This window comes from Littorina saxatilis, linkage group LG2 (genome assembly GCF_037325665.1).
Source record: "Littorina saxatilis isolate snail1 linkage group LG2, US_GU_Lsax_2.0, whole genome shotgun sequence".
NCBI lineage: Eukaryota > Metazoa > Mollusca > Gastropoda > Littorinimorpha > Littorinidae > Littorina > Littorina saxatilis.
In genome coordinates this window covers 82,469,987-82,482,802 of record NC_090246.1, presented here as the reverse complement: position 1 = coordinate 82,482,802, position 12,816 = coordinate 82,469,987, and the positions used below count along the sequence as shown (strand labels likewise).

Genomic DNA, 12,816 nt, shown 5'->3' with positions numbered 1-12,816 from the left:
TTCTTGCGCCCCCGGGTGGAGGGGATAGGGGTGGGGGTTCCCTCCTCGAGGTTTGAGCGAAAAAGATCATCAGTAGCGTTCGTGCCCCACTGGCCCTGCCAAGCTTGGCTCACATACAGATGAGCTTTTTAGACATTTAGGCACGCATGTAGAGCAGACTACACACACGCACGCACGCACGCACGCACGCACACACTCACTCCCTCTCTGTCTCTCTTTGTAGAGCCCCCCCCCCCACACACACACACACACACTCACTCCCTCTCTTTGTAGAGCCCCCCCACACACACACACACACACACACACTCTCTCTCTTTGTAGAGCCCCCCCCCCACACACACACACACTCCCTCTCTTTGTAGAGCCCCCCACACACACACACACACTCACTCCCTCTCTTTGTAGAGCCCCCCCCCCCCCCCCCCCCCTGTCCCTCAAAATCTTCAGAAAACACAGCAGGTTGAGATTTGCGGCGCTGTGATGCCGTCATGTAGCAAAGGGCATTAACCCCGCGGTGCTTGACTTCAATTGCCCTAACTTGTCGTTCTCCTCAAGGCCTCGCTTTTCAATCTTGCGCTCATACAGCACTGGCTCTTTATTTATCGCTTTATGTGCATCTGGGGCAGTCTAGTTTAAATTAATTAATGTCTAGATGTAGAATTGAACGTTTTGCATTGATAAAACTGAATCTCACTGAGTGAAAGTTCCGTTTTGTCCATGATTAAACGCTCCAATAACAAACTTTTATTTTTTATAATTTACAATTTTGTATTCTGAATTCTTATCTTGAAGGAAGACATTTTGAAGTGTCATTGTTGCGTAGTGTACTCCTTGCTCAGCAATACATTGCCGGTTTGTGGACCTGATGCTTGGTTGAGTGAAAGGTACCTTCGTTCTCGTGCACCCTATGGTGTTCACCACCACAAATCTGTTCAGGCCTTTGGGAGTGATTAGTCCATCCTACAAATCTTGTTGGACACGTGCCAAAAATGGTCAGTCTGGCTGCTTTGTGTGCCAAGTGGGAATACGTTTATAACGAACTTCGTAAGTGACACCGGTGTCAACAGACAACATTAATTCGGCAGCAGATTCCCACTGTACACGGAACGCCTCCTGGCTGGTGATTGTTGGTGTGTGTTGGAGTGGAAGGGTGCTCTTATTCCGATGAAAAGTCTGGCCCACTCTGTGATGGCTGACATGACCCTTCACACGGGGAGCTATGTATGTTTAGGGACAACTTCACGGGAAGTTATGTATGTTTAGGGACAACTTCACGGGAAGTTATGTATGTTTAGGGACAACTTCACGGGAAGTTATGTATGTTTACAGAGAACTTCACGGTCTGTATGTTCAAAGACAACTTTGGACAGTGGACCATTTTAAATTGCTCCCTGGTCCTCAAAGGGTGAAATCATACGGTCTGGATTTGTCTTTACCTTTCAACAGCAGCCGGAGAAGAGCTGCTTCATCTTGAAAAGCATTCTACAGCCGGAAAAATAATCACTAGACGCCTCGGATCAACAACTTTATTTCTTATCAAGTGCTCGGGTAACCGGTAAAAACAGACTGGGTCGGGTATCAGGTCATGATTCTCAATGAGTATCTCTTGTTCTTGTAAATGTTTCACGTTTTTGAGTCACTTGAGAAAAAGTGACTCTATGTAATCGGTCAGTGTTAGTCTGTCCGGCCGGCCGGCCGGCCGTCCGTAGACACCACCTTAACGTTGGACTTTTCTCGGAAACTATCAAAGCGATCGGGCTCATATTTTGTTTAGTCGTGACCTCCAATGACCTCTACACTTTAACGATGGTTTCGTTGACCTTTGACCTTTTTCAAGGTCACAGGTCAGCGTCAAAGGAAAAATTAGACATTTTATATCTTTGACAAAGTTCATCGGATGTGATTGAAACTTTGTAGGATTATTCTTTACATCAAAGTATTTACATCTGTAGCCTTTTACGAACGTTATCAGAAAAACAAGGGAGATAACTAGCCTTTTCTGTTCGGCAACACACAACTTAACGTTGGGCTTTTCTCGGAAACTATAAAAGTGACCGGGCTCAAATTTTATGTGAACGTGACTCCCAGTGACCTCTACACTTTGACGTCTGCTTTGGTGACCTTTGACCTTTTTCAAGGTCACAGGTATGTCTTGAAGGAAAAAAATTGAAATATCATATCTCTGAAACTATTCATCGGATTTGATTCAAACTTTATAGGATTATTCTTTACATCAAATTATTTACATCTGTATTGTGTTGTGAATAGCAATTTCTTCCTGTCCATCTGATGCCTCATATAATATTCAGAACTGCGAAAGTGACTCGATCGAGCGTTTGCTCTTCTTGTTTCCTTAGTTTGTTGAGAGATCTTCACTGCGCTTCATGCCTGTTAGAAAACGTTCGGATGATCTGATGTCGATTGACTCAAACTTCGCAATTCTTTCCATAAACGCTATCTACGAGGGAGAGGGGGCTGGGGTGGAGAGGGGGGAGAAAAAAACTTGAAGACCACAAAACGGGAGGCAGAGGGCCTGGGGGGGGGGGGGGGGGCTGAGAGACCACACAATTGGGATCATTCCCCGATAGCACAGAATCATTTGCAATTACAAAAAAACCCATAGTTTCGTAAGCAAAAAAACAAGAAGAAAAAAGGAAGAAGAAAAAATCGCTTTTCAAAGTGATGCATATTACTTTGAAACCTGAATCCAAAGCAGTGCACGGTAGGCGTCCATATGGATAACGTCATGTTAGCTACACGAGAAGGTCACAGCGTAGCGCTAAGTCATCATATTGCAATGTGATTCCAACATCGCTTATGAAGCCAGCGGTGTCATTTTCGACGTGGGATGGCGGCATTGGGTTTTTTCTCGACAGTCCAACTTGTCCTGGCGACCGCATCTCGATAACCACCAACTGCCCTTTACGACTACATGACAAGATCCCCGACGAGTTTGCTTGTTTACCATATATAATTCACCTTTCTATTGCGGCCACCTGTCCATGGCGACCACATTTGGTCGCGTCGGTGCCTTCGGTTGTCGTTGTAGACGGGTTAAACTGTGTAAATAGAAAAGCAGGAAAGGCTTGTAGGTTTCTGTAACCCTGCCATAGACTATGGGGCATTCAAAATATTTTACTTTAGATGCATTCGCCATGGTTGTCTTCAGTGTGCTGTATTAGCTGGATGGTCCATGGCATCAGTATCTGAAGCGTTTGTAGACACAAACCGGTGTGTGGAATGTTAACTGAATTGTAATTGGTACGCTTTTACCCCAGGAAATTGGTTTCAAACAACACTGATGTACACACTTCAGGTTGGTCTCTATGGTTCTCTTCCAGCATCCCTAAAGCGGTATTTTACCGATTTGATCTTCGATGCTTTTTTTCCCAACTGGGTTGAGTTTATTTTCCTTCAAGACAAAGCTTGGTACATTGGTATGTTTGGAAGGATAAGCTCGTATCCCCCTTCAGAAGAAACGTTTGTCGTTCGTATTTTGGTGCCTTCGTAATCGCATTGAACATGCCATTGTGCCATTTACAACGACAGTTGTCTGCGCTTATTTTCCGTCATGTTATGTTACAGCTTGAGGCCAGAGATGGCACGGAATTTTGGTCCTAGAATGTGTTTTGGGTTCTCAGCATTTTTAGGTACTGTGAACACCATTTAATCATTGTGCAATGAGATTTTGTCATTGTCAACATCTTCCCTGCAATAAAGTTATCATTTTCATTATTAACAATTGACACCATTTCGAAAACTTTTGATGCTGTTTTCTCATAATCGTTGTTTGAGCATCAGTGCCGTCATTGGGACATGTTCATCTTCTAGTTCTACACTAACTGTCCAATCTTCTTGCTCTTTTTTTTTTGTTTTGTATTTTAACCAGAAATTCTGTCTTTATCCAGTAACAGACAGGCATTTTAAGAATTACCCAGGAAGGATTTTTAGGATTCTCACAAAGTACAAAAACGTGCCTTTTTTCGGAAATTTACCCAGACAATAAAATCTCTTTATAAATTTGAAGAAGTTGCTCTGTTGTTGCATCGAGGACCAACAAAACTTTTTCTGAGTATCTTTATCAAGAACCTTGAAACAAAAATTGAAAAGCTTGCCAAAGAAACAAAACCTAATTTCCGATGACAACTACTTCCTTCTCTTTAAATTCTCTAGGAAAAGCACTGCACTTTAGTTAAAGGGAAGCATGTGAACTGTGTCAATAAAACACTTCCTTGTGTCTTACGCGCCGAGCGTTCTGTCTCAAGTGTCTGTTCAACCCCGTGTGTTTCCATAGAGAATCGAGGCGCGGTGAAGGTTAATGAGAAGCTCTCACGTTCAAAGTGTTTTCTTCTAATAGATTTTGTAGTGTTGCATTTTGAAATTGAAAGAGCCTCTTGCTCGTGAAAAACGTGCAACTGGGCGTAACTCGTGTAAACATGATTGGGTAAGCGGTCGAGTGTTGTTCCAAGGACTTGGTTGGTATTGAAGGACCTTAGTTTGGGGTTAACATCCTGAAGGGTGTTGTTTCGTTCATGCACAGAAGAATAACTGTGACGTCCAGCTGAATACCGGTCAATTACTGGTATTTGGTATTGCTGGCAGGACTGGTGTGTGTGTGTGTGTGTGTATGTATGTGTGTGTGTGTGTGTGTGTGTGTGTGTGTGTGCGTGTGTGTGTGTGTGTGTGTGCGTGCGTGCGTGCGTGTGTGTGCGTGTGTGTGTGTGTGTGTGATAAGATACCGTACACGTGCACCGAGGGCATTACCTCTTCAAAAAGTTTCTCATCTCGATAAGTGCTGTCAGGTCATTATCAAGATATGCAGGACATGTCGGGTGTGCTGCAACTGGTGGTTACCGGTGGTGGTGGTGGTTGCCGGTGGTTGTGGTGCACCCCTCAGCTCTTTAAAGGATGCACTCGATGCAAAATGGCATCTTCTAGCTACGTTGATTATGAAAGCTCTCGTCTTGAGCATACCTCGTAAATTGTGTGTCGTCTGAGAAGGTTTTCCCTTCATCATGTGTGTTTTTCTTGGCTTAGATCTCTCTCTGTCTCCCTCTCTCTCTCCCTCTGTCCCTCTCTCTCTCCCTCTCCCTCTCTCCATCTGTCCCTCTCCCTCTCTCCATCTGTCCCTCTCTCTCTCTCTCTCTCTCTCTCTCTCTCTCTCTCTCTCTCTCTCTCTCTCTCTCTCTCTCTCTCTGTCTCTCTGAGAATTGCTACAACAACAAAAGTGACAGAGTTGAAATTGAGACGGCTAAACATATGACTGAAACCACCGTGGACAGACGTCATGCCCAGCTTTCTTCTGTAATTATTGTACCTATGCGCGGTAAATGCAGGCTGGACGTAGTTATTAATTACGATCGCTACAAATATGACTGAAGCCACAGTGAACACGCCCAGTTTGAGCTTGTAAGTGATCGTCTGACCGCGGTTTTTTAACGGTAGGGTTGTTTCAACATCACGCTGTGATTGAAAATAAACATGTCGGATACGATTAGACTGGTGACGATGTGGGGAGGTGTCTGTCTGTCTGTCTGTCTGTCTGTCTGTTGGTTCGCTGTCTGTATGTCTGTCTGTATACGCGCGCGCGCGTGTGTGTGTTTGTTGGGGTGGGGGGGGGAGAGACAGAGAGATAGCGGAAGGTCTGTCAGTCTGTGTGAATTCCCTCAGTGTTCATAAAAGAGAGGGAAGAACACAAGGATATAAGTGAAAACCATAACTTCGTAATGCGCGAAAACATACAGTTCTTTCTTTGCTGTCGCTCATAACGCTTGGTTTGAAAAAGCATACAGCATCACACAACACGGGTGGAATGTCGATGGACAGTTTTTCCCCTCGATATGTCTTTTGCTAAGTGTACTGATGATGCTTCTTTCTTTTAGCCAGGTTGTTCATCCTCATCAAGAGTTTTGGATTTATTTGCACAACGTGCATGTGGAGGTTATGAAGCGTCGAACGATAAGGGAGCGATATTTTTGTGATGCGAAAACAGATGCGCGTTTTATTTCTGGCGATGCGTCTCAAGATATATGCGTTTTTCGCCTTCTGAGGAGACCTGGTGTCTGTTAGGAATAGCAAGGCTGTGAGAGGAGGGCATGTCATATGATTAAAACTTGGTATGGCGTAGTCTATTCTGGTCTCGTGCGCGCCCCCCCTCTCTCTCTCTCTCTCTCTCTCTCTCTCTCTCTCTCTCTCGTCTCTCTCTCTCTCTCTCTCTCTCTCTCTCTCTCTCTCTCTCTCTGTAGTCTCTCTCTCTCTCTCTTTGTTTTCTTCTTCTTTTTCTTCTTCTTCTGGTGCCCACATTTGCCAAAGTTGCAGCAAGTCTACCTACATTCGCCACAATTCTATCTGAAAGAGACAATGCGGCAAGACCAAAGAGCAACGAGTGCAATTTAGCGTCGGTCATCGTGGAGGGTGGTTGAACTTGACCAGTCGTGATTGGCTTGGTCAGGACGCTTTGTGGCTTGCTCGTACCCTGGGGTTAATGACGCTGGTGGGAGCAGGCAAAAGTGAGGGCTTTGGCAATCTGTTTATGAAGGCCCTCTCCGCCTCACTGTCTCAGATCTGGCCATGCTTGAATATGGGATAAGACCATCACTCCACTGCGTGATTATGGTGGCAGATAATTATGATATCTCTCAATTTGGACGTGTGTTTGAATTGCAAATCTTTCTTTTGTGAATGTGAAAAGATTGCGAAGGGACTGTCAATTCGGAACCGTCTTATCTTCCAGTTTAAAAGCAATTATGGAGAGAGAAAAAAAGGTATCATTACTGATGATTATATCTACGTCCTGGCATCGATGTGTGTCAATTAAAGCGTGGAAGCAAATCGTGCCCGATCTTTGTTAATCCGCAGACAATACCCCTGTAGCGCTGGTCATCAGAGAGGATGATTAGAAACATCACAAGCCGTTGATTAGCCTGGTCAGTGCACTGTGGGTAGCCTGGTCAGTACACTGTCTGGGGTAGACGAGTTAACTGTCACCCAATGTCCGGCGTACAGCTGCTCGTCTTCCTCTGGACAGGGAGCGGTGGTGACGGTGGTGACAGTGGCAAGCAAGACAGGAAGATTAGCGGTGCCATCGATAACCAGTTTCATTAGTGGGAGAGCGTAGTGTCCAAGCTCCTAGTCTTTTTGTTGTGGCCCTTATTTTCTTTATCCTCCCAGTTTTTTTGTCATCTTTTCTCCTCCTTTATTTTGGCCTTTCTTCTTTTCTTCCTTCCTTCCTTCCTCTGTGCTCATGTCACTATTTTTTTTCTTGATTTGCCATTTTTCTCTCCATTGTTTTTTTTCCCTGTCTTCATTTGCTATTTGTGTCTCGATTTCCCCAAGATTTGCTAACTGACTGACTGCCATTTTTCTCTTCGTTGTTTACTCTTTCTTTATTTGTTTTTTTGTGTCTCGATTTCTCGAAGATTTCCCACTGAAGCAGAAACATGGACGGGATTGTAATGCAAAAATCATCTGGAAGGGATTCAGTTTCCCCCAATAATGCACAGGGGATGCATTCGATGGACAAGCAACTCGCTCATCTTTATTTTTAAATTCTTCTTTTTCTTCTTCTGCTTCTTCGTCGACGTCTTCTTCTTCTTCTTCTTCTTCTTCTCCTGCCAACAGCTGCAGCTGATCAATGCCAGATTCTAAAAAGAAACAAGAAAGAAAGTATAAGTTGCATTGTTCCTAATCTTTCCTGGCGAAAAATAGAGTTGGCCGCCTCTTCTTCTTTTCACTTATTCACACACCAAGCCAAACTGAGAGAGAGAGAGAGAGAGAGAGAGAGAGAGAGAGACAGAGACAGAGACAGAGAGAGACAGACAGACACAGACAGACAGACAGAGTCAAAAGACAGGTAGGCAAACAGACATACGTACTATGCATAATCACCTACACACAAATTCATTTGTTGCGAAACATATTTCTCCAGGAGAAAAACAAGGCAAAACTACTCGAGCAAAAAAACACTGCACAGACAATGTAAGTGTTGTTAAACGATTTCACGCCAGCATGCACAATGGCTCTTGTTACTGGCAAGAGTTCACATAAAGCAGACACGGGGGAAGAGATTTCAGTGCTTTGGAAAATCTGGCACCGCCTTGTGATTATCATTTTTTTTCGAGCAACCGTCTGCACTTTGTTGGCACTGTTCTGCCGTCTGGGAATTGTATTGAAATGTTTTAGAAAGGGGTGTGAGTGAATTTCTGTCACAAGCATTATCATTGTAGGCATGTTTGTATCTTGAGAAAAACAAACACCAGACAAACAAAATAACCAAGAAAACAGACTAATAGAAAATTACAAAGCAATCAGCAAGCAATCAAAATCTACAAAATGTCGATAAACAAAGAACGTAATAACACCGATTTTGAAGTGGCCGACAGTAGCACTGACAGACGTTTAGGAAGAGAAACACACTGTGTACTATCTTTTGCCGGAGAGCAATAGTGCACGCTAATAAATGATGAACAAGTAGATCACACGTTTGATTTCCCCGTGCGTAAAGTCCCGCTGTATAGTGCATGTCCGCATCCCCCATTGCAGCCACCGTGGTGCAGTCTCTCAAGCGTTCAAGGTTCCTCCCTTCCCGTGAAAACACCGTGTGCACCACCACTGGTATGTCCAGGCTTTTAAATGGAAATAAGATAGCATCCTTCAACTTGGACACATACCAACAATGAAATAAGATGGCATCCTTCAACTTGGACGCATACCAACAATGAAATAAGATGGCATCCTTCAACTTGGACACATACCAACAATGAAATAAGATGGCATCCTTCAACTTGGACACATACCAACAATGAAATAAGATGGCATCCTTCAACTTGGACACATACCAACAATGAAATAAGATGGCATCCTTCAACTTGGACACATACCAACAATGAAATAAGATGGCATCCTTCAACTTGGACACATACCAACAATGAAATAAGATGGCATCCTTCAACTTGGACACATACCAACAATGAAATAAGATGGCATCCTTCAACTTGGACGCATACCAACAATGAAATAAGATGGCATCCTTCAACTTGGACGCATACCAACAATGAAATAAGATGGCATCCTTCAACTTGGACACATACCAACAATGAAATAAGATGGCATCCTTCAACTTGGACACATACCAACAATGAAATAAGATAGCATCCTTCAACTTGGACACATACCAACAATGAAATAAGATGGCATCCTTCAACTTGGACACATACCAACAATGAAATAAGATGGCATCCTTCAACTTGGACACATACCAACAATGAAATAAGATGGCATCCTTCAACTTGGACACATACCAACAATGAAATAAGATAGCATCATTCAACTTGGACACATACCAACAATGAAATAAGATAGCATCCTTCAACTTGGACACATACCAACAATGAAATAAGATGGCATCCTTCAACTTGGACACATACCAACAATGAAATAAGATGGCATCCTTCAACTTGGACACATACCAACAATGAAATAAGATGGCATCCTTCAACTTGGACACATACCAACAATGAAATAAGATGGCATCCTTCAACTTGGACACATACCAACAATGAAATAAGATGGCATCCTTCAACTTGGACACATACCAACAATGAAATAAGATGGCATCCTTCAACTTGGACACATACCAACAATGAAATAAGATGGCATCCTTCAACTTGGACACATACCAACAATGAAATAAGATAGCATCCTTCAACTTGGACACATACCAACAATGAAATAAGATGGCATCCTTCAACTTGGACACATACCAACAATGAAATAAGATGGCATCCTTCAACTTGGACACATACCAACAATGAAATAAGATGGCATCCTTCAACTTGGACACATACCAACAATGAAATAAGATGGCATCCTTCAACTTGGACACATACCAACAATGAAATAAGATAGCATCCTTCAACTTGGACACATACCAACAATGAAATAAGATAGCATCCTTCAACTTGGACACATACCAACAATGAAATAAGATGGCATCCTTCAACTTGGACACATACCAACAATGAAATAAGATGGCATCCTTCAACTTGGACACATACCAACAATGAAATAAGATGGCATCCTTCAACTTGGACACATACCAACAATGAAATAAGATGGCATCCTTCAACTTGGACACATACCAACAATGAAATAAGATGGCATCCTTCAACTTGGACACATACCAACAATGAAATAAGATAGCATCCTTCAACTTGGACACATACCAACAATGAAATAAAATGGCATCCTTCAACTTGGACACATACCAACAATGAAATAAGATGGCATCCTTCAACTTGGACACATACCAACAATGAAATAAGATGGCATCCTTCAACTTGGACACATACCAACAATGAAATAAGATGGCATCCTTCAACTTGGACACATACCAACAATGAAATAAGATGGCATCCTTCAACTTGGACACATACCAACAATGAAATAAGATAGCATCCTTCAACTTGGACACATACCAACAATGAAATAAGATGGCATCCTTCAACTTGGACACATGCCAACAATGAAATAAGATGGCATCCTTCAACTTGGACACATACCAACAATGAAATAAGATGGCATCCTTCAACTTGGACACATACCAACAATGAAATAAGATAGCATCCTTCAACTTGGACACATACCAACAATGAAATAAGATGGCATCCTTCAACTTGGACACATACCAACAATGAAATAAGATGGCATCCTTCAACTTGGACACATACCAACAATGAAATAAGATGGCATCCTTCAACTTGGACACATACCAACAATGTACAGCCTGGCGGCTTTCTGGGCATTGTGGGAATTTCACTCAGTTTCGTCAAATTGCACCTTTGTCAATTTGTGATGTTTAGTGCACATACCCAACAACAACACCAACAACAACAACACCAACAGCCTCTTCAATATGCAGACATAATTTGTATGCAGAGGGTGAATGTTTTGCAAACGTACAGCACCCTTGTGGATTTGCGATAACCAGAAACAGAAAACAATATCCCAGCCCCAATAAAAAAAAAAGCAGACAGGATTTTTTTGCAAAGTGGGATTTGATGCTGAATTACTTTCGTGATCGATACCTTTGTCAATTTGCGATATGCTGGAGATAGAAAAATTTCAAGTCTCCACAAAAAGACCTAAACATTCCAACAAAAACAAACCAACAAATTGACGGGTCATCAAATTTGGGTAAATGTCCAAATTAAGCGATGTTGTTACCCCATGTTAAAGCCTAGACGGATCATTGTTGATTTGCACGATGGTTTGACAAGGAACTGGAGGCCAGGCTATTTTACGACTCCACTCTGTGTCCTACTGTCTAAGGGTATCAACAACTTATGTCCCAAATAGTCACTAGTACTGGGGACTGTAATAGAAAAAATGCTGTCTCCCTACTACCTCCCGCACACACCATCTGCTGGCAGAACCAGTCGCAAAACACACCCCTTTCAGTGCAAGATCAAGGGAGAAAATGTTCTAAACCATCTTTGACTGCTTAACATGATTAGCAATGCACTACTCCTCGGATTAACTGAGAGGTTGGGGCGCGGGGTGAGTTGGTTCATGGAAACTTCGGAGCCAATGTATGTGTGTGTGTGTGGAGAAAGAGGGTGTGTGTGTTTGTGGGGGGGGGGGGTGTCAGACCTTGTGGCTTGTGGATCTGGTTCAGTCTTGGGCTAAATACGGAGGGCTTTTATCAGATTTATGATGGCAAGTGCGTGTACCATAACGAATAAGGAAGGGACATGCAAGGTGTTTACATTCACCGGGTAATGAGCTTGTGGTGGTGGCATAGCAGTCTCCTCGGTCTGTCTACCTCCTACAGTAGAACCTCTCTATTAAGACCAAAATAAAATCAGAGAAAATCAGGTCTGAAAAAGTCTACTCTTAAATGGAGGTAAATTCACAGATGTTATGAACAGAATATCTGAAAAGGCAAGGTCTTAAAAGGGAGGAAGTCTTAAATTAGGGGGTATTAAAAGGGGGTGTTCCGCTGTATCATGGTGCTTGTTTGGTCAGCCTCTCCATCTACCTGCTCCAGATAATTAAGCCGATTTTGATGGATGTTTTGATTTTGATGGATGTTTTTGAGGTGACATGGTTTTGACTTTGGAATGCATAGCTGTGATTTCTCCCTGTACTTGACTGCAGAAGAGCTTCTGTTTGTGTGTGTGTGGGGAGGGGGGGGGGGCTTAGCTGTAAGTGGGTTTTTTTTCCTCACCTGGACAATATTATATGTTGGTTGGTGTTGTGGCTGTTGAGTTGTTTCTTCCTACTCCTACATCCCTCAACCAGTGGTACATCAGCCCCCACCGCCCCTAACGCACACACAGACACACACACACACACACATGCACAGACACACTCACACACTCACTCAAACATTATTACATTATTACTTACACGCACGCAGTATCAGATTTAGTGTGTGTGTGTGAGTATTGTTGCTTTTCACGAAAGGCACATGAACAAACCATACTTTAATCCACAAACTGACCACTGATTTCTCCCCTCTCTGACTGTTTCAGGGTCTGACGGACGTGACGCTGGTGGTGGAGGACTACGTGGCTAGCGGTGTGGGCGAGCTGAGCATCCGACAGGGCCAGCAGGTGGAGGTGGTGGACCCCGCGCCCCCCGTGGGCCCCACACAGTCTGCCGCTGACTGGTGCCTGGTTCGAACCATGCCGCCCGACGGGGCCGACCCCTCCCAAGGTCTGGTGCCCCTCGCCGTGCTCAAACCCATCCCCGCGCTACGCGCCCCTGGGGCCAGGAACAGCATGGAGATCGACGGTAAGATAGCGCTGATCAAGT

At 43.6% G+C, this 12,816-nt stretch overlaps 1 protein-coding gene and 1 long non-coding RNA gene across 3 annotated transcripts in view; one reads left to right on the top strand and one right to left on the bottom strand.

Annotated features, from left to right (window-relative positions):
* The window catches only part of LOC138959910 (triple functional domain protein-like), a 243,912-nt gene that overhangs the window by 131,035 nt on the left and 100,061 nt on the right, over positions 1–12,816 (top strand). For both annotated transcript variants that reach the window (XM_070331585.1, XM_070331586.1), the window contains exon 39: positions 12,534–12,795. In XM_070331585.1, the coding sequence (XP_070187686.1) occupies positions 12,534–12,795 (262 nt within the window). The remainder of the gene's footprint in view (positions 1–12,533; positions 12,796–12,816) is intronic.
* Positions 1–12,816, bottom strand: part of LOC138959914 (uncharacterized) — a 194,090-nt gene that overhangs the window by 138,021 nt on the left and 43,253 nt on the right. The gene's annotated exons all lie outside the window — the stretch shown is intronic.